This window comes from Lepisma saccharinum, chromosome 5 (genome assembly GCF_977018435.1).
Source record: "Lepisma saccharinum chromosome 5, izLepSacc3.1, whole genome shotgun sequence".
Classification (NCBI taxonomy): domain Eukaryota; kingdom Metazoa; phylum Arthropoda; class Insecta; order Zygentoma; family Lepismatidae; genus Lepisma; species Lepisma saccharinum.
The window spans coordinates 39,853,028-39,875,283 of NC_139233.1; the positions used below are offsets into that span (position 1 = coordinate 39,853,028).

Consider the following 22,256-nt stretch of genomic DNA (forward strand, 5'->3'; position numbering starts at 1 on the left):
TACTTTATCAACACCAAAATGTCCACATTCATCATGATAAACCTTAATCACATCAGCTACAAAAATTTTTGGCAAACACAATCTCCAATTTTCCAGAAAATAGTAATTTCTAGTCAACAGAACACCCTCTTCTAGTTTATAAAATTTGTTTACACTTATTATTCTTGATCTCTCTACATTTTCCAAAATACTAATGATTTCCTTCAATCTCTCATCTTCCCGTTGCGCCTGTTTTAATTGTTCCTTAGAAAAAGGTAAATTTTCAAGTTTCAGGTTACCAATTGTGTTAACAAACACTTTTTCTATTTCCAATTCCGGGTTGTTTCTTGACAATAAATCAGACAAATTATTTTCCACTCCTCTAACATAAGTTACTTTAAATTTGTGTTTTCCTAATTCTAACGACCATCTACACAATCGCAGATTCCAGTGTTTAGCGGAATTCAGCCATTGTAGTGCTTTGTGATCAGTTAAAACCTCAAACTCCAGACCTGATATATACATTTCAAATTTCTTTATGCAAAATAACACTGCTAGACATTCTAATTCAGTAATGCTGTAATTTTGTTCAGCTTTAGTCAATTTTCTACTTACATAGTGTATCACCTTCTTACATTCACCCTCCATTTGAAACAAATAACCACCAATAGCGACTGAAGATGCATCACAACTAATGTAGAATTTTTTGTTAAAATTAGGGTGACATAACATGGTTTCATTAGCAATTACCTCTTTCATTTTATCGAAACTTGCTTGTTCTATGGCTCCCCATTGCCATTTCTTATTTTTATGCAACAAATCAGCTATAGGAGCTATAATATTGGAAAAATTAGGTACAAATCTCTTCAACCATGTGAAACTTCCCAGTAACTTCTGTATCTCCTTTTTGTTTCTAGGTTCTTGCAATTCTAAAATGCTTTTTACTTTTTCAGGATTGGCCCTCACACCAGAACCAGAGATAAGGTGTCCTAAGAACATAACTTCCTTCTTACAAAATTCTGTTTTTCTTAACTTAACTGTCATTCCAGCTTCGTGCAATTTTTTCAATACAATTTGCAAAAGTTTTACATGATCGTCAAAAGTACTATCAAAAATTAATAAATCGTCAACATATATTATACAAAATTCTGACACATTTCCCAAAACATGATTCAAAGCACTAGTAAAGGCAGAAACGCCTGTCGTAATTCCAAAAGGTAATTTCCTAAATTGGTACATTTTCCCCTCAAAAATAAAAGCCGTACATGCCTTACTAGTTTCTGTAAGTGGTATCTGAAAATAACCTGCCGACAGATCAAGGGAGGTAAAATACGTCTTTCCATTGACATTTAACAAAATCTCATCTAATTTAACTACTCTGTTTTGTTCTAGTCTTATCTTTTGATTGGTTGCACGAAAATCTACCACAACTCTTTTTTCATCACTTCGAGGCTTAGGCACTACCAAAAGTGGATTTAAATATGGTGAGTGACCCAATTCTACAATATCATCTTTCTGCCACTGTTCAATTTGTCCTCTCACTTCATTTTTCAATGCAAAAGGTACAGAATAGAATTTTCGCACAACTGGTTCATCGTCTATTAGCTTGATGTCATATGTAAACTTATTACAAGTGCCCGGTCTATCAGAAAAAACATCTATTAGAGGAGACAATGCATCCAACAACTCCATCTTTTGTTTACTAGTTAATTCTTCAGAAAATTGTATTCGTTCACGCAAATCATTCACTGTAGCATCTCTTTGGTCTTTAACTTTCGCAGTTGGCAACACTTCAGCTCTCTCAGTATATTTCAAACAATCATCTCTCTCCACTCGCATGCGACTCACATTGGCTTCCTTTTCACATTCTTCCTCTTCATATTGTGTGGGTAAAAACTTAATAACGTTTCTTCCAACTTCTGTATTAAAAAACATCTTCTTTTCTTGAAAGTCTAACACCCCTTCTATCGTGAACAAAAAATCGCTTCCTAATATCACTGGTAGATTAAGATCTTTAACCACTACAAACTCCATTAATAATTCAGCTCCTTCCAGGTTAAGTATAGTCACTGTTTTTCCTAGCACTCTAGATTTCTTTTTTCCTGTGTAGTCAATCAAAATTAAATTATCTACTTTTGTTAATGAAGGTCTTGTCACCTCAGATGTGGCCTTTTTCCATGTCTTCTCGGACATAATCGAAATCATACTTCCGGTGTCTACTAAGCATGTCACTTGAAGTTTATTGACCTTAGCTTTCACGCAGACTGAATGTTTAATCTTTCTTCTGTTAGCCGAACTATTCAAAATTTCCTCATTAAATGCACTATCTTCATCCACTAAATCTTCATACCACCTCACGTCAATTTCACACACTTGTAATAAACTCTTTTCTAAAAGCATTACAAATTCTCTCATTGCTAGTTCATTCCAATGCACCAAGTCTTGTCGATAATTATAACCATTTCCCATCGTCTTCTCATATTTATCTAAGTTAATTTCTCCGTTATCCTTCAAAAACAAACTATCTAGGCTGAGCACTTGAACTTTTTCTCTTTTTCCCAACTCTTTAATCACTCTGTTAAAGAATGTAAGTTTTTTCCAATGATCATAACTGCTATCATTCGCCACTGCAGGCACAGGAGGAACCGTACACAAAACAATCCCTTGACTCTTATTCTCCAATAAGTCTACTAACTCTACGTAGGATTTCTTAAAATCTTCCTTTTTCCCTCTTTTTAAGACATCATTTGTACCTATTAAAACTAACACTTTATCGAACTTCATGCTGTGCTCTATTTTTCCTTAATTTTTGTAACAAGTCATCAACTTTACACCCACTCTCACACAATCCGACATATCTTCTTCCTTCTCGGTTAAATTTCAATGATCTGTTTAACACAACGTTCGCAAATCTCACTAATTGACTGTCTCCCATCAATTCATAATCTTCAAGTACACATTTTTTCTCAACTTTCTCCACTGCTGTTCTTTGTATACTATTCTTGCACTGATTAGCACTAAAACTCACTTTATTATCTTCTTTTTTAAACTTATTCAGTGTTTCATCTTCCACTGATTTCTTTGATTCGAAGTCAACTATAGTTGGTGAGGTGCAACTTTTTCTTTTACTTCCATTTTCCAGTTTATTTAGTAAAATACGAAGACTATTCCCTACTTTCTCAAAATTAGGAACACATTCACTACACAAATCACTAGGAGACAATTCCTTTTTGTTAACTTCCTCCAAAAATGTTTTCAACTTGCCTACTTTAGTTACTAAATTCTCCCTCAATGGAGGCTCATGAACTTCAGCTTTCACAACTAATATATCATTCATTTCCTTCTCGGGGTTATTTTTACTATTTTTCACTACATCACTGTAAAGAAACTTTTGATTTACTATCGTCTGTCCGTTATCAGTTCTATTTTCGGTTCTTATTTTATCAGTCACTATCCGAGAAAAATCACGTGACTCTTCCATTACTCGTTTTTTGAACTAGTACGGCTTGCGGTAGAGTTATTAAAACCTTGGCCATTAACCGGTACATTTCTAGAAATTTCCTTTCCTTCCCTATTTGCTAAACTATTTCTAGTTTGATCTTCCTGTCTTCTCTTAAAGTATTCATTTCTTCGAGGTGTCGGCGAGAAACGAGCTTGCTGTGGAAATCGCCCTTGGTAAGGAAATGGCGCTGTTCCAACGTTAGAAGTTACACTTGCATTATTTCCCAGTGGAGTTATTCTATTTTGCCCATAAAAAATTCTAGCGTTTCTTTTGACTTCTACATTCCTCACAGCATATCTCCCTTCATTCTGCCTGGCTCCTCTCACTTCACCTCTTCTTTCTTCTGTCATTCTTTGTCCTGAGTTTTTCTGTCCAGCCCACAAAATTTCATGCCTTCTTATAATCTGCAGCCAAATTCAAAGTTTTGCATTTTGCTGCCAGCAACATTTCTCTTAGTCTAAAAGGTAACTGATTAGCGACCAAACTAACACACTTGTCTTCTGAAAGTGAAGATTGTAGCAATTTCAATTGTCTCACATTATCCCAGTAAAATTCTTCCATCGCTTTTCCGCGTCCAGGTATAAATTTTTGCGTTAATCTCTGTCAATTTTGTAGATTTCACATCTTCAGATTCAAACTTCCTTAAGAACTTCTTTTTGAAGTGCTCATAATCACTGTACTTAGACTTAGTTTCTAAGAACCATAACTTTGCTGTCTTAGTTAACACAAAAGGAAGTACAGTGGTGGAAAAAAGTTCTTCCCCATAAGACTTTAATGGCAGTAAATAATGCCAGAAAGGTAGGCAACACACATTGCACCTTTAGGTGATCGGGTGATTCTGTCTGTCTCAAGGACCAACTCGTCTTTTATGCAATAGCACACAGACGCAGGAAATGTAGGAAAGTCACGTGACATCAGGTGGAATGTTGTTCGTCATAAAATCGCCTTTTCTCAAGCCAGGTCGCAGAACCGACAAGAGTTATAGCCTATGTTCGAAAATGATTCCCCTAAAACCGTTGAACGAAACGCTAAAATAATTCTTGCCTTAATTACAAAGGCTACTATACTATATGTGCCGCGGTAGCTCGGTCGTTAGGGAGTTTGATTACCATGCGAGAGCTCTGAGTTCGATCTCCGACTGGGGAGGATTGGAATTTTGTCCACCTGTTCAAGTGGCTCCGGCGCCCACCCAGCGTCGTATAAAGTGGGTACCTCTAGGAAACTTGTGGGGGGGGGGTAAAGGCGGCCAGGGGCGTGGTGATGATCACATTATCCCCACCTTCGGCCGTAACAAGAAAGTGTGCAACCCTAACTCCGCACCCCCTACACGCCTTCATGGCTTGGTGCAAAGGTAGCACTTTGCTCTTTCATTTACTATACGTCTTGATTTTGTCGGAACAGAACTTTCTAATTTCTATGTGGACTTTCTTCCAAGCTTCGTAGGGATGTGAATAGGCTCCAGTTTTTCTTGACACAATTCATTCATGTTATATTTCGTTATAAAAACCACGGCCTATATCCTGTGTGTGTGGGGGGGGGGGGGGCTATAATTTAAACATGTGAGGTGATACTTTTCTCACTACTCCATTCTCCAATTCTTCGTATCCGAAATAACTCTCAATTCCACACACTGAAAATGTAGCATTTCCTACATCTTAGCATGCAAATATCTAGCAGCAAAGTAATGTGTAGGCACATAGTGGTTCGGATACCACTTTAAACTGTAGGTGCATTCCCGATTAGTCTTACTGTGCATAAAGTGGACTTAAGACACCAAATCAACCAACCTTCAGAATCCCGTTATCGTCCAGATTATCGAAACCAGAAGCTTCGTCGCGAATAACATAAGCAGGAAGACAATGTGAAATTACCCAATACAGCACGCGTTCTAAAATGAAGAAGAATACGTAAGTTGAAAGACCTCGATAGACACACACACTTTTCCTCCCCTCAATGGTAAGATTTCTTTCTTGCAGAGAAGCCTTTAGGTAGGGCTTCAAGGTCACGACGAAAAAGTGTTTTACATGCAATGACGGGACCAAAACACGGGTCTAGTTTGATATGAAAGCTGTGTTCCTCCTTATTTCGTACGTCATTGATAACAGGAACACGGCCTCGTCTGCAAACCCTAGTTTCGTAGAGCAGATGCCTGTTCGCCACCCTTTGGTTCCGTGACCTTCGCTCGTAGTTAGCAAGAGTGAATAACTCACCAGATACCTGTTGCCTGTGAGCTTATACAGGAATATATATTTCGTTAGCGTCTGTAAGTATTGTTTCATCTGCAGTTATATCAGTTAACGTTCGAATTGTTTCCTAATGGTTACGTTATTTATAAATTAGTTCTTTCTATCTATTTGTATGGGGGTTGGGGGTATACAGCCTGCATGTATTATTTTTTTTCCTGAAACAAGAAGAAATTTCAAGACAAAAAAAGAGTCCTAGAATAGTAGTTAATAAAAAAGAAAGAAGAAAACGAAAATGTTTAAATAAATTATTGCATAGATCGAGTGAATAATATTTTCTCACGGGGCCTCCTCGATGGCGTAATGATAACGTCGTCACCTTATAATCAAGGGATCCCGGGTTCGATACACGGTGGATGCACGTATTAGTTCGTATGTCATTTTAAACTGAAGGTCCAGTCCAGATTAGCTTATCTGTGCAGAAAAACTAAAAAAGGAAATTGTCACAGTGTAAGAAAATTTCATGTTCAACCACATACAAAAGGGAATAATTTATTCCATGTTGGAGTTCACATTTATAGCATCTAACCAACACAATTATGGATCGCAACGTATTTTCTCAGATCCATTTTAATTATACGTGCATGATAAAATAACAGAAGTTGAGGAAAGAGAAAGCCAAGCGAAACACAGATGCCTTCTCCAGAATTTCAAATCTCGTTACGTAAGGTTCTGGGTTGAAGTCCAGGGCAGGCATGACTCTCTTGTTCTTGCCCTTTTATCTGCTCTAATGTATTTAATCATAAATCGTCGTTATGGTTTACTTCCAGGGGAGGAATAATGACAATAATTGCCAATACAAAGCCAATAACGAACAGAGGCAGATGTCAAGAAAGAAACAAGACTTTACAGTGTCTCCGTCTCTCGGTTTCTCGAACTGAAAATTGCTCTCCCGTTCTCGGTCTCGGCTAGTTAAATATAGAAATCGAAATAGTATGTGAAGATACATATATTTCATACATCCCGGTTTTATAGGAGATTTCGTGAGAGATGAAATAAGTACTCTTCGATCATGTTTATTTTTATTAGTTTTGTTACGTAACATCACTTTTCTTCCTAGTTGCGGATGAGTGACCATTACATGAAATTAATGACGAAATACTCAAACACCTGTGACAAGGACGGTACTCAAATCCGGGAACTTTGGTGACGAGATCGAAGGTTGACCACTTAATGAGCTTGCCCACCGAGTCTGCTTAATGTTGCTTGTGTCAGGTAATTCGAAATAACTGTCAATATCCCACATTCATTATCATTTGTTTCATAATTTATCTTATTGATGTTATTAACCCGAAGTCCAAGAAATAGTTGAAAGGCAATCATGCAAGATTGAATGTCTATGATGTTACTTCGTGCCGAATAATATGACGTGATATTATGATATGAATATATTAATAATATAATATGCCTAGTCATTCGATTGATTGATCCCAATTGCGTACACAAAATATGGTATAATGTCCACTCCTAACCAACCTCCGTGGCGTAGTGGTTAGCACAGCGCGCTACGACAGCATGGGCCCCTGGTTCGAATCTCGGCTTGGCCATGGGTGTTCTTGGTGAGTGTCCGTGAATCAATGTCATCATATCATCTTCATCGTCGCTATTTGCCAAAAGTGAAAGAATAGCGACACTAAATAACAAAAATCCAATCAAATGGAACATCTTCACCGATTTAATTCTATACCGTACCAAATTCCCAGTTTATTACTGCTTCTTGCTTCATTTTACAGCATGTCAATTGTTTTCCGGTTCGAAAACAAATGGAATGTTGTTTTGTGCAGTTGATTGTGCATTGTTTCGTTGTTTGGATTGTTTAATTAACGTCGCATTAATTAGTTTTAGACCAATCGTGACAGAGGGAATCGAGAGCACAAAGGAAGTGGAAAAGACAAGTTAGATACCACGGCTCTCTTTAAATGTAGGATTCCTTGAATACAACTGAAGTGACCGCAGAATATTATGGATAAAATTTGTTTCGCTTTTTCCTTTTATTTCTGTTTCAGTTATGTTACTTCGCTTTTCTTCTCCCACTGGCGTTAATCGTGTCGGTGAGGAAGAATTATAAACTCGTGAAATGGACGATGGGACAAAAAAATATATATGTCTCTCTCACGGTTCGAAACTGTGACCACAAAATATTGTCTTATTTTTAAAATTTACGCCAAATATGGTTTCACTCGTCTCTTTCTCAAGGCGTTCCATTGCCTCTCCGATGGCGTAGTGGTAACGTCTTCGACATGTAATCAAAGGCTTCCGAATTCAATACCAGATAGAGGAACATTTGGTTCGGATCCCACATTAATCTGTAGGTCCAGTGCATAAACTGGACTTAAACCATTAGCGTGTGGCATGTGGCCTGTGATGAGAACCATAATTTCAGTGAACCTTCTTGACAATGACTAGTATCACTCGAAAAATATATTTTCTTACGAGTAGATCTTGTTAAGAAACCAGTTGCTGAAATGTTCTTCTTGAGGCCACGTAGCACCCAGCTGTTGTTTGTTGTTGCTGGGGCATGAGTCATGTGACTCATGCTATCAATGCTCAATCGTTCCCGAGAACTCAGATCCACCAGACAAACTTAAGCGAATAATTTGTTATTTGGGTTGCATAAACAACAGGCTTTAAGACGTTACGAAATTCTAGGTACCGTGGCCCAGGTAATTCTTTCTCCGACTGTACATGTAAATACTGATATTCCTTCACTCCCATTAAAGTTAAACTTTCCTCGAGATCTTGCAAGAATTCAGACGGTAGCAAGTCGTCCATTTCACCCGAGAACTTTTTCAACTTTGTTATATCACTATATTTGATAGCGCTTTCTTTTACTTTCTCTTGCTTTCTCTTTACCTTTCTTCTATTTCTTTGTTTCTTCCTTCGATACGTTTTATTATAGGAATCGGGGTCTTCTGAGCTGGCACTCGTGGAAATACGTATCTTACTCCTTTCACCCTTCTTCAAACTTTCTTCATCACTTTCATCACTACGAGACGACTCGCTTTCTTCGTCACTATCACTCACTCTTTCTTTCTTAATCACCCTTCGTACTGGTAGTTTAACAACACTTCCGCTAGTCTTTTCTACACTACGTCTATCTCTACGACCCCTACTTTCACTACTTTCACCGGCAAATTTCAAAACTTTCTCTACACTTTCATCCGTCATTTCTCTCAAAAACTAACCCTTTAAAACGCTTCACTTCTTCCTTAAGAGCATCGATTCTGTTATGTATTTCTCTCTCACTTTCTTTCAATTTATTTTCAAACACTTCAACACTTTCTTCGTTATTCCTTTCTAACAAAAGTATTCTTCTTGAAATAACCTGAACCTCATTCTCTATCTCTCTTTGTTGCACTTTCAACAATTCATTTTCACTTCGCAGATTATCACATTTCAATTCAAGGTCACCTCGATTTATTTTACACTTATTTTTAACATTACTCAATTCTTCCACTTGTATCTCTAATTTTCCTTCTGACTTTCCCACTGCAATTCCAATTTCTTTCTTCATATCTTCATGCGCCTCGTTACACCATTCACGATGCAACCGCAACTCTTCCCTAACACTTTCCACACTAACTATTTTACTTTCTAACACTTGAAAACGCTCGATCATTTCACTCCTATCTTTTTCACTTTGTTTCACCATACATTCCAACTTGTCGTTTTGTTTTTCAATTTTCGCATCCATTTTCTCTGAGTTCACTAACAACCTTCGGAGCATTTCCATCACATTTGCATTAGTCATATCATCCCTTTTCTGATCTTCCGACACTACATCCTCCCCCACGGATTCATTTTTCTCCGCGCCACTGCACTTTGCACATCTAAACACTTTTCCCTTCTCATTCACAAAAGACTCGAACTCAACATCAGTCATACTTTCACATGATTTGTGCTTCCAAAGTTTACACTCGCTACATTCGATGCTTCCATCTTCGCTCAGCATCTTGCCACAGCACTCTAAAGTAATGTCCCAGTTAACTTCAGGGGCGTCGTCTCTTAATTTAGGGGCAACAGACTTTCTTCTAGCCATTTCTTTTTAATTGAAACACAGCACCACAACACGCAGGACAAAAAAAAACATATCGCTCTCCTGGCTAGTCGATGCACAACGTCACTTTTCCTCCTGCTGTGATCGAGCACAACAAGGTCAACGCAGATATAAACAATCAAAACTACTTACCTCCTCTCAAACACAACACAGTTTATCCAACTCACTAGGAAATGTAAGGGTCTTCCCCGAAGAATTTAGAAAATTTAGAAGTAAATTTAGGATAATTTAGAATTTAGAAATTTAGTGAGATTAAAACTAACTGTCCCGGGTTTCGGCACCAATTTCAACCGTTTTTTTTTTTTTTTTTTGTTTTTTGTTACTTGTTTTCTGATTTTACTTCTGCTTTGAATATAGTACCCTGCTTCGGCTTGCGAGCTCTGGGTTTATGGTACCAGACCGACCAGTCACTCGTAAGTCTTAAGTTAGCTAATTTGTGAAACAAGAAATAAACCACTGATATCTAATTTTACCTTGTATTGGAAAAAATACACCTTAAAATCCAATAGTCACTACATTTTACAAAACCGTGATATCAGCTTTTCTTCTAATGCTGTTCTTGTGCCAGAGAATGTGATGAGGGATTAAAAAAAATATTTTAGCGACGCTCGTATCAAGTTTTATCAATCGCGGGTAACTCGCAACGCGAAGTCCGACGGCACTACTCCTAACCGAGGAAATCTTTCCGCGTCGAGAAAGTTAATGTTACTCCTTTTCTGTTACCAACCGCACTGTTCTCGTTCATTTTGCACCACTCACCCCATTGCAACTCTAAGGCTGTGATTGGTCTTTGCATAATCACACTATGCAATGTTATGCCAATAGCATTCAAGCTCTTAACTGCCTAGCGACAGCTTCTATTGCGCCACTATGCAAAACACGTTCACTGTAATCCAACACTCTTCCTACGCACTATTCCTGTTCATTCAAATCACCCTTTCGTCCTACGTGTGCGTCTTATATGTTTGTGATTGTACCATCTTTCATCTCATCTTCGTGATTACCCAAAGTGACAGAAAGGCGAAGTAAAACAACACAAATCAAATCAAATAAATATCCATGTCTTACCTGGGATTCGAACCCGCGACCTCTTGCGACATAGCTAACCACTCCGCCACAGAGGTCGACACTTGTATCGCAGCAGCTCTATTTAGGCAAAGATATTAAAAATATGGGCATAATGTTACTCTTAAACAGTGTTGGAATAAGGAAAAGATATCTTAGCATGCTCCCAAGCACAGAATTGGTGACGGTGGTAATTTAATAAGCTCGACTGTATGTTTATTTCAGAGATTCAATAATCATCGTCCTGGCCAACTTGCTGACCTCACTCTACGCAGGCTTCTCCGTGTTTTCGGTCCTCGGGTTCATGGCCAAGAAGCTCCAGCGTCCCGTGGACGAGCTAGCAAGATCCGGTCTGGACCTGGCGTTCGTCACCTTCCCTGCGGGACTCGCTCTAATGTCCCTTCCCCAGGTCTGGTCGGCGATCTTCTATCTCATGCTCATGACGCTCGGGTTGGAGACTCAGGTAAGGGTAATAATTTTGTACATCAACTTTAGAACTAGGGTTTGTTGTGTAGGTGTTTCTATGTGATGTGGATGCAGCGGGGGCGCCAGGATTAATCATATAGGGCAGTTGAGAGGATGCGGAATGAAATTTACGGAACGCGAAGGAAACATGCAGCATATTTAACCATTACATCAAATAGCCTACCAATCAAATTTTAGTAGGCTTCTATGTAAATATGCCAATGAAACTTAAAACTACTAATGCTTGCTTTGACCACGACAACCCCATGTTTTGTCATTTGAAACCATGAAAGCTTGTTTGAGTGTTGTTTTAAGTCAACTTTTATTCACAGATAGGAGAATTGGGCCTGGACCTACAGTTTAAATTGGGGTCCGAACCACTATGTGGCTCCACTCGGTTTCGAACCCGGGACTCTTTAATTATAAGGCAACGACGTTACCATACGCCATCGGAAAGACAGGAACAAAGCTTGTTATATATTGTGCTTACATCATAAGATGAAATCATCGCGATGGGATAGTATAACGTTATCGGTTTGTGATCAACTGGACACGGGTTCGAAAACCAGATCTCACTACAAAAGCCTTCTTGTGCACAAGTGCGCTCAAATTCTTTTCCACTTTTACGTAGGTCTCAAAATATTGTGTAATGGTATTCGTACAGTTTATGTTGTTGTGCATTAGCAAAGTATAATAATTAATTTTAACTATTTCTTCTTGTTTTCAGTGTGCGTCGGTGGAGACAATCTTATCCGCCATATTGGACGAATGGCCACGTTTACGACCGAATAAATCGCGCGTGGTGATCGTCATTTGTTCCAGCCTTTTCCTACTGGGTCTCCCACTTTGCTCCCCCCAGGGTTTGCATTTGTTCAAAATCTTGGACAACAATGTGGCGACTTGGTCATTGTTGGTTATAGCCTTCTGTGAATTAGGCGTCATCGCCTGGATGTACGGTTAGTAACTAGCTACTCATGTCCATTTCGTCATCACCAGTTGTTGAGTTTTATAGAGTGACAATTGACTTTCTACCATGCTCTGTTCTAGGTACATCATTTCTTTCCACATTAGGGTAAGGGGAAGAAAGAAGGAATGTCCATTTTTGCGCTTTATCGGGTTCTGTGGCCGTTCTGTTGGTGGTTCTGGGTACTATTTGACGGAGTATTCCATACGTGCCGAGATGTCGAAATGTCCATGGAAAAAGCGGCAAAAGCATTGGCGAACTGGGAAAGAACAAGGAATGTTTTCTCGAAAAAGCGCTTTTGTGACATTCCTTCTTTTCCCCACTTACCCTTCATTTATAGTGAACTCGGTTTTATAGTGGACATTTGGCTATACCGAACCTAAATCACAAGTCCCTACCCAAACACATTTTAAATTTCGTTTAAAGTGCACTCTCATCTTCGGCATTAGTGAATTTCAAGTGAAATATCGGTGAAAAATTACCATTGTTAGCATTATAAGTAAATTACTTCAAAATAAACCTTCTTATTCGATTGATTTGGCTTATTTTACGTCGCTTTTTGCCACTTTTGGCTAATTGCGAAGATGAGGATGAGTGACGATATGATCAAACTTATGAAGGGACGCGGCGATAGAACATCCATGCCAAGGCCGGAATTCGCACAGACTAGAGAAAGATCCACAACAAAAATGTTCATTAAGAAAGTATGATTACGCAGCCACTTTTAACAAAATTTTTCAACGTATGTAAGTTAAGAGTGTACTAAAAGCTGATTTTATGTTTGGTCCTGTAATGTACTCGATATTTTATTTCATTAATAGATTCTGTATCAATCAATCCACCTCTATCTCAGGTATTTTACCTGTCACTTCTAACTTTCTCACCTCTATAATGATCCATTTATCTGAATCCGTAAGGGACCGTAGCGGAGTTGACCGTACATTGCTATCATTATACGTAGGTTTGCAATTTGTATCTTCCTTTTATAGCTTCATTTATCATTTCTTGATTTTTCCACCATGCTTGTAAACAACTTCATCTCCGTTGGTTGTTTGTTGTCTTCATTTCTCTATTGCACTACACTTGATCTTTTTATTTACCTCTACATATATTTATCCAACTGAATTCTTCAGCTTATATTAGAACAATCAGTTTTGAGCTTTCCTCACAATGTCCTCAAAATCTCAAATATTACAACTTCTAAACCGTGAAAACTTAGCAATGATCTTAAATGTTGAATTGCGATATTCGATTTTCATAATGGTTCGTGTGATGACTGTCAGTATTCCCTAAAGGAGTCACTTCCGCCATATTGTTCTACTTTTTCTGCAGGTCATGTGTTATTTATTATAAAAACGATAATGTAATTTCATGATCTAAAAGAGGGTACCATTTCAAGTCACATGTCGTCAGAATATTAAACACATGTAAAAACCAGGAGACTCTTCTTCTTTCGTCTTCCAAATTCATTTCCCGGCATGAAGAGGGCATCACGTTTCTACACTTTTAATCCTTTTTAACTGCTTTTAACTATTTCTAACAATGTTTTAACCTTTCGACGACACATTCTTTTCTCCCATCTTTGAAGGATTTGAAGACTAACCAAGATACGTCTATGTTTTTATCTCGTTTTTCTCGTTTTCTATGATATGAGTTACTTTTTCCTGCTACTTTATTTTATTATACTTTATTGAAAATGATGTAGTGCTTTATTACTGCTACCTATGTATATAATGCCATCAATGAATCACTAACTTTTTATTGTAATTCTAGGATTTCGGCAGCTTATGAAGAATATTAAAGAAATGTCGATTTCAATCCCGCGTTTCATGAGGTACTACTGGATAGGAACGTGGAATTTTGTTTCCCCAGTTGTTCTTCTGGTGAGTGTGAACGGATAAATACTAATTATTATTAGTGTAGAGAGAACATTATTAAAACTATGGCGGTTGAGTCACTTTCATGCTTTATTTTGATGACATAATTCTGATATAAAGTGAAGTTATCCATGTCAGTGGCGTCTCCATAGGGTGTGCATTAGCTCACGCTGAAATAAGTCTGTCATTTTCCAGCCTACCCACACGGGATATTTTCATAATTATTTATAGCAGAGCAAGAAACAGAGTTAGGTATTAAGAAAGAAGGATACATTAAATGAGAAATGAGAGAAAATCATTGAAACAGAGAGAGAGAAACACGTAGAGAAGGGAAGAGAAGAGAGAGAGAGAGAGAGAGAAAGAGAGAGAGAGAGAGAGAGACGTGGAGAAGGAAAGAGACAGAGAGACAACTAGAGAAGGAAAGAGAAAAATATAGAGAAACACGTGGAGAGGAAAAAGGCAAAACAGAGAGAGATAGAGAGTGAAACAAAGGAAGAAAGAGAAATGAAGAATGAAATAGGTAAGCAGAGGAAAGAGGGAAGAGAGAAAAGGAAGATATTGATATTAAAGTAAGTTTTATTTTCTCATAGGGTCAATCCATATTAAGTGGTACAGTGTCTCTCAAAAGTTTTAGGACAACGACATTTTAAACTAGGCAACCCAATTTACACAAGGCGTTGGTGGGTTGCGTGTAGAGTTAGGCTCAATTTCAGGGTTGCCACATGCACAATAGATATTTATAAAATACGCGAAAGGAATAAAAACAAGTAATATTGTATAAAATTATGAAAAATATCACTATTATATCGCAAGTGACAAAATTCTTTCTGAAAGAAAAAAAAAGATTTCTTAGTATTTCATCGCTGATGAGTCTACAGAAAGGAAAAGAGGTGAGAGAAAACGAAAGGTGACAAAGGAGAGGAGAAAGAGAATGCAAATGCGAAAGGAGAAGAGGAAAAGTAGAGGAGAGAAGAAAGAGAGGATAAACGAGGAGAGGAGATGTAGTGAGGAGAATGGAAAAAGATTCTACGAGAGATGAGGAAAATGGAGCAAAGAAGAGAGAAGAGGAGACGAGAAGAGGTTTTGTTTTGGTTTGATGTTTTAAGTCCACTTTATGCACAGTAAGGCTAATCGGGACTGGACCTACAGTTTAAAGTGGGATCCGAACCACTTGTGCCTCCACCGGGTATCGAACCCGGGACCCCTTGATTACAAGGCAAAGACGCTACCACTGCGCCATGGGGGAGGCACTAAGAGACGAAAAGAGGGGAGTGGAGAGTAAAGTAAAGGAGAGAAAAAGAGAAGAACGAAAAGAAGAGGAGAAGAGTGCAGTGGAGTCGGAAATCTAAGACAGGAGAGGAGATACGAGGAGTGGAGATGAGTGGGATGAAAATAAGATGCGAGAAAAGTAGGGAAGGCGATATGAGATAAAAGCAGATCGAGCAGAAGGAGGGGAGAGGAGAAGGAGAAGAGAAGAACAGAAGGGACTAAAGAGAATAGGTAGTTGCAGAAAATATCGTCTCAGCGTCAAGAATTGATGCATTGGTCAAATTATCGACATGAAACATTCAATAACATTTTGAAATGTATTGGAGAATGTATTAGATCGGTTCGAAATGCACTTTGGCTTAGTTCAGAGCAAGGTAAAATCTTCCATGTAAGATCTTTGATTTTACCTGCGATTATACCACTAAAAACATGAATGTAATTTGAATATTTATAAGAATTATCCAATTTTTGTCCACTTCTCGGTTCGTTGAAATGGAGATTTTGTAATTTAATATTTCCCCTCCCCCCATCGTTAATTCCAAACTGAATCATTCCGTTTCACACGGCGTGGACAATGAACACAATGGGATAGGTCTAAAACTTACGAAAATTTTCTGCCACCGGAAGGGTTTGAACCTACGACCATCAGATTGACAGTCCTGAACGGTAAACACTACCCTACAAGCTTTCGCTCCTGAAAGTAAGTAGAAGGAGCTGACCAATATGAAATGTAGATGCAACTCTCCTCCTACATGTAATGTGCAAACAATACTTGTTTGTAACAAAGAAAACGAAGGTAGTACGACTCGGCGAAAACATTTAATGGAGAATTGCACATGATGAAAACTTTTCATTCTATATTTGCGGAGGTATCCTTGCATTGAACTCGAGTGGGAAAAGGGGTAAAATTAGTATGTCCTGAATTGCCACAAATATAAATAGTTATTTCATTAATATTTGTCAATGTCTTTGAAGAAGTACACAATTATCGTTAGAGTATCATAATTCACGATCTTATACATGAAAATATCCCTTTGAATGTGTGTCAATTAATTTATTTGTTTATTTTTTTTATATATAAATTCCATATGCAGAACAATGTAGCCACTATACACTGCTATTACAAATAATGTTACCAATATCTTGTTTATAATAAAAAGAGAACTAAAAAAAGAACACCTAGTATGGAGGATCGAATGCTTTCAAGAACTCTAACCAATACACTACGCCCTTTGTTTCTCTTGGAGCAACAGTTCTTAATTATTCTGTCGCGTCAATATTGTAAACGTTATCCTGCAAAAAGAAGTTCAATACTCTGATATAGCTCTGTACTTCTAGAATTACTCTATACACATGCATTTGAAATTTAACTCTGAATTTATTTCTTCGTTGTTAGTATATCTTAGCTTGTGAATATACTTTATTTGTAATTTTATAACGGTTACATGAACATCTACGAAATAGTTCCTTATAATATCCGCCGGTTGACCAAGTTGCCAATATAAACAAATGGAATACAGATTGTCTTCGAGCTAACATTGTTAAAGAGGAGCGGATACATGTAATACTATCCCAATACTTATTCAATAAGATTTCTTGTTTGTCAGAAATTATGACTTAAACTATTGCATGTTGAGCTAGTGCCCACCTAGCCGCCTCTGATGAAATCTATCATTCTTCAGATTATCTTTCAAATTCGACTCTGGTCACTTGTAACTTGCTGGGTGCAGACACTGTGCATCGACGCACAGTGTTTTGCGATAAGAAGCGGCCTTGAATAGCGTGAGTGAGTCACTTTGAATGCGAGCAAGCTACGCTATCAAGCTTGTCTGCCTTTGAAAACCAAGTCATTTTTTTTCACCGTTTCCGAACGCGATTGCTATTGTAGAAGTATATATTCTCTCAAAAGAGCACGAAAGGGAATTTGACCAATATTCTCCCGTCGTTTAAAACCAAATATTATCTATTAAACGAAAAGTTCACGATTGTCAATAAACGGTTTAACCTATCTCAGCATAGGTTCGATCCCGTGTTCAGTCTCGGGGAATATTCGGCCCTTTGTATACGGCCGGTGGCAACCTACCATTGTGAGGAAATTGGGGAGCTCCGAGTGAGTGAGCGTAATCCGGTCGCGAAGTCCTACAACTGCTGGGGGTCTGTCGGGCCTACCACCCGTCCCCCAAGTCTGGCTCCAGATCTTCACGCCCCCCTGGTTGCCCCTCGTGGGAGGGAGGCCAGCAGTCGGTAGGTAAGCCTTGGCCCAATATTGGGCTGTAGCGCTTAAGGATTATTATTATTTAAATAATAAAATTTAATAGAAAGATTCTCCCAAATTTCTCTCCCACTGTCTACGTCTTGCCAGTACCCAGGGGGGGCATGGGGGCCATTCCCCCCTGGAACCCTGAAAAAATATTTAAATGTGAACCTATCAATAACTACGAAAATAACATCGTCGATTTTAGAAATGTGTAAAAATTTCAATTTTGTTCTTACATAAATGAATCCGTTTATTGCGCAAAAGTCTTCAGGCTGCAATATGGGGTAGTTTTAGTTTTATAATCATTGATGCAAGGCTACCAGACGTCCGATTCAGCGATTTTGTCAGGACAGTGCGTAACTTTCAATCCCTGTCCCGACTTTTTCGAACTGCAATCGTGATGCGAGAATGTCTCTTTATTATTGCTTTTTCTTAACTCACAATTAGACATGTTCTTTATTGTAATAATAATTCCTAGTACGCAACATTTAATTTATAAATATATTATTTTCTAAACATAGAATTATCATGACTTTTCAATGGCGCTCGGGCTATTTGAACTATTTTGTAATATCTGTCTCTCTCTCTCTCTTTTATATATATATATATATATATATATATATATATATATATATATATATAACTTATAAATTTGGGTCTGGCACCTCCCTCAAAGAAATCCTGGGTATGGGCCTGGTCTATGTCAATGACAGAAATGCAAGCAATATTTGTATTTATTTTTAACCCAATTAAAGGAATGTGGAAGAATTTAAAAGAAATAAGAAAGAGCAGAACGACTGTTACTCTACTTTAAAAATTGTTGTTCTTCGAGGAAGAAAAATAAGAAGTATTTACTCCAGCACCTTAACACAGTGTCCCACGAGTCTCTCTTGACTAATACTGTCAAATGTGAAGTGATTTTATGAATAAAATTTTCCGCCTGTTTACGTCTAACGTTGCGCAGATTTGGTAGTTCGCAAACAGTGTAATTATTTCGTGTTACCTTACGCTTTGGTTTGAGTTGGTGTTTTAAGTCCACTTTATGCACAGTAAGGCTAATCGGGACTGGACCTACAGTTTAAAGTGGGATCCGAACCACTTGTGCCTCCTCCGGGTATCGAACCCAGGACACCTCGATTACAAGGTAATGACGCTACCACTGCGCCATGGGGGAGGCCCGTGTTACCTTACGCAAGAGCAAATACATTTCAGAAGACTGTTCTGAACACGACACTTGCGTCAGTAAACAAGCTTTTCGTCTGTTGCAGTATCACAGGAAAAGAATATCGTCCTGCAATGTTCAAGCCTCTAGATATTCTCCACTAATAATGTCTAATCACAATAATAAGTTAGAAGAAACAACTCGCATTCGCAAATACCAATATTCTCGTATTTCTTCATCACTTCGAAAATTATTTCTCGAAGATATCTGTTATACTACAAGAAAGCAATTCAAAATTAAAGTAAAAGTTCAACTACATGTATACCCATCGACATTTACAATATTGGAGGGACAGAATACTTAAAAATTCTTGTTTCAATCGAAGGTAAGGGCGTGGTGTAGTGGTTAGAGTTCTCGATTGGGCTGCTAGCGGTCCCAGGTTCGATCCTCCATACTAGGTGTGGAGAGCATGGTAACATTATTTGTAATAGCAGTGTATAGTGGCTACATTGTTCTGCATATGGAATTTATTAAAAAAAATAAACAAATAAATTAATTGACACACATTCAAAGGGATATTTTCATGTATAAGATCGTGAATTATGATACTCTAACGATAATTGTGTACTTCTTCAAAGACATTGACAAATATTAATGAAATAACTATTTATATTTGTGGCAATTCAGGACATACTAATTTTACCCCTTTTCCCACTCGAGTTCAATGCAAGGATACCTCCGCAAATATAGAATGAAAAGTTTTCATCATGTGCAATTCTCCATTAAATGTTTTCGCCGAGTCGTACTACCTTCGTTTTCTTTGTTACAAACAAGTATTGTTTGCACATTACATGTAGGAGGAGAGTTGCATCTACATTTCATATTGGTCAGCTCCTTCTACTTACTTTCAGGAGCGAAAGCTTGTAGGGTAGTGTTTACCGTTCAGGACTGTCAATCTGATGGTCGTAGGTTCAAACCCTTCCGGTGGCAGAAAATTTTCGTAAGTTTTAGACCTATCCCATTGTGTTCATTGTCCACGCCGTGTGAAACGGAATGATTCAGTTTGGAATTAACGATGGGGGGAGGGGAAATATTAAATTTACAAAATCTCCATTTCAACGAACCGAGAAGTGGACAAAAATTGGATAATTCTTATAAATATTCAAGTTACATTCATGTTTTTAATGGTATAATCGCAGGTAAAATCAAAGATCTTACATGGAAGATTTTACCTTGCTCTGAACTAAGCCAAAATGCATTTCGAACCGATCTAATACATTCTCCAATACATTTCAAAATGTTATTGAATGTTTCATGTCGATAATTTGACCAATGCATCAATTCTTGACGCTGAGACGATATTTTCTGCAACCACCTCTTCTCTTCAGTCCCTTCTGTTCTTCTCTTCTCCTTCTCCTCTTCTCTTCAGTCCCTTCTGTTCTTCTCTTCTCCTTCTCCTCTCCCCTCCTTCTGCTCGATCTGCTTTTATCTCATATCGCCTTCCCTACTTTTCTCGCATCTTATCTCCATCCCACTCATCTCCACTCCTCGTATCTCTTCTCCTGTCTTAGATTTCCGACTCCACTGCACTCTTCTCTTCTTTTCGTTCTTCTCTCTTTCTCTACTTTACTTTAATCTCCACTCCCCTCCTCGTCTCCTCTTCTCTCTTCTTTGCTCCATTTTCCTCATCTCTCGTAGAATCTTTTTCCATTCTCCTCACTACATCTTCTCTCCTCGTTTATACTCTCTTTCTTCTCTCCTCTACTTTTCCTCTTCTCCTTTCGCATTCGCATTCTCTTTCTCCTCTCCTTTGTCACCTTTCGTTTTCTCTCACCTCTTTTCCTTTCTGTAGACTCATCAGCGATGAAATACTAAGAAACCTTTTTTTTTTTTTCAGAAAGAATTTTGTCACTTGCGATATAATAGTGATATTTTTCATAATTTTATACAATATTACTTGTTTTTATTCCTTTCGCGTATTTTATAAATATCTATTGTGCATGTGGCAACCCTGAAATTGAGCCTAACTCTACACGCAACCCACCAACGCCTTGTGTAAATTGGGTTGCCTAGTTTAAAATGTCGTTGTCCTAAAACTTTTGAGAGACACTGTACAACACAGGTTGCTTGACCATTTTTTAAAAAGTATATATTTTGTGTGGTGTGAGCCTCATATGTTGACAGTTCAGAAACACTGTTATTTTATTTTTACTATCAATCATTTCAAGATGGCGAACGTTATTTTATCATGACACGCGTCATTTTTCCATTCGTAAGCATCATCGGTAACCTTTTATCTCAGCTCTGGTAAGCCCTAGGACAATGAGACAAAATCTGTAATGTTAAGCACATTGTAGGTTACAATTATATTTGTGTGTAATATTCTACATATTATTCCTTCATAATACATTTTAAGGCCAAAATTGTGTATCCTAATCGCTCAAAATGACATTTTCGGGTAATTTTTTTTTAGGGGGAAGACAGTTTGTTAAATATTTCATTTTTTTGCAATTACCTGTGTATCTATAGTGTATGTAAAAATTATTTCAAGCTTGAGACTTTAATGATATTTTTTCTACAGGGTCAAAACTTGTACTTTTTGATCAAAGAAATTCCAAGTACAGGGTTAAGTATCTCTGGTGGGCAGTTGTTTAAAAATCTGAAATTTATACACAATACAGTGTTCTATGATAAGTGACTTCAGTTAAAATTTTGAGTTTGACAATCAATTGGTTTAAGAGATACGATTATGCAAAACTCATGAGAAATTCTAATAAGCCTAATTTTATTTCTTATTCACATATTTTGTGTTAAAATTCTGCAAACTGTAATTTGGAACGCAAATGAACAACATTACAATTCTGAAATGCATCTGCAATAAAGTATATATACGAGGGCGTGCTGAAAAGTAATGCCTCATAAATTTTTATTGATAAACGGTTGAATTTATTTGGATAAATGAAATGCAGGTAACTTTCTGGAACTTTATTGTATATGTCTATACAATTACTTTTCCACATGATTGCTCTGGCGATCAAACACGTTTGCCAATGAGAGACCAGTCTATTAATGCTGTTACTGTAGAATTGTTGATCTTGATGACGAATCCACAGCCTCACTTCTGTTCGCACTGCATCATCAGAATCAGAGTGAACTCTTCTCAGGTGATCTTTAAGCTCTGTAAGCAACTGTTGACTAATGTTCAGTCTTTTCTGTTTCATGTCAGGCGTGAGCTTCCGAGGCACCCACCGTGCACAAAGTTTTCGATATCCCAGATCTGCGATTATCGCCAGCATTCGCTCCCGTGATACGCCACACTTGAATTCAAGCTCTGCCTGGGTTATACGACGGTTCTCTCTAATGAGTTCATAGACACGATTCCGATGATCTCCATCAGTTGGAGTACGCTTCCTTCC

The 22,256-nt window shown here is 37.8% G+C and overlaps 1 protein-coding gene across 2 annotated transcripts in view; it reads left to right on the top strand.

Annotated features, from left to right (window-relative positions):
- Positions 1–22,256, top strand: part of LOC145987779 (sodium-dependent proline transporter-like) — a 106,833-nt gene that overhangs the window by 75,791 nt on the left and 8,786 nt on the right. For both annotated transcript variants that reach the window (XM_083122465.1, XM_083122466.1), the window contains exons 8-10: positions 11,072–11,309; positions 12,039–12,267; positions 14,049–14,158. In XM_083122465.1, the coding sequence (XP_082978591.1) occupies positions 11,072–11,309; positions 12,039–12,267; positions 14,049–14,158 (577 nt within the window). The remainder of the gene's footprint in view (positions 1–11,071; positions 11,310–12,038; positions 12,268–14,048; positions 14,159–22,256) is intronic.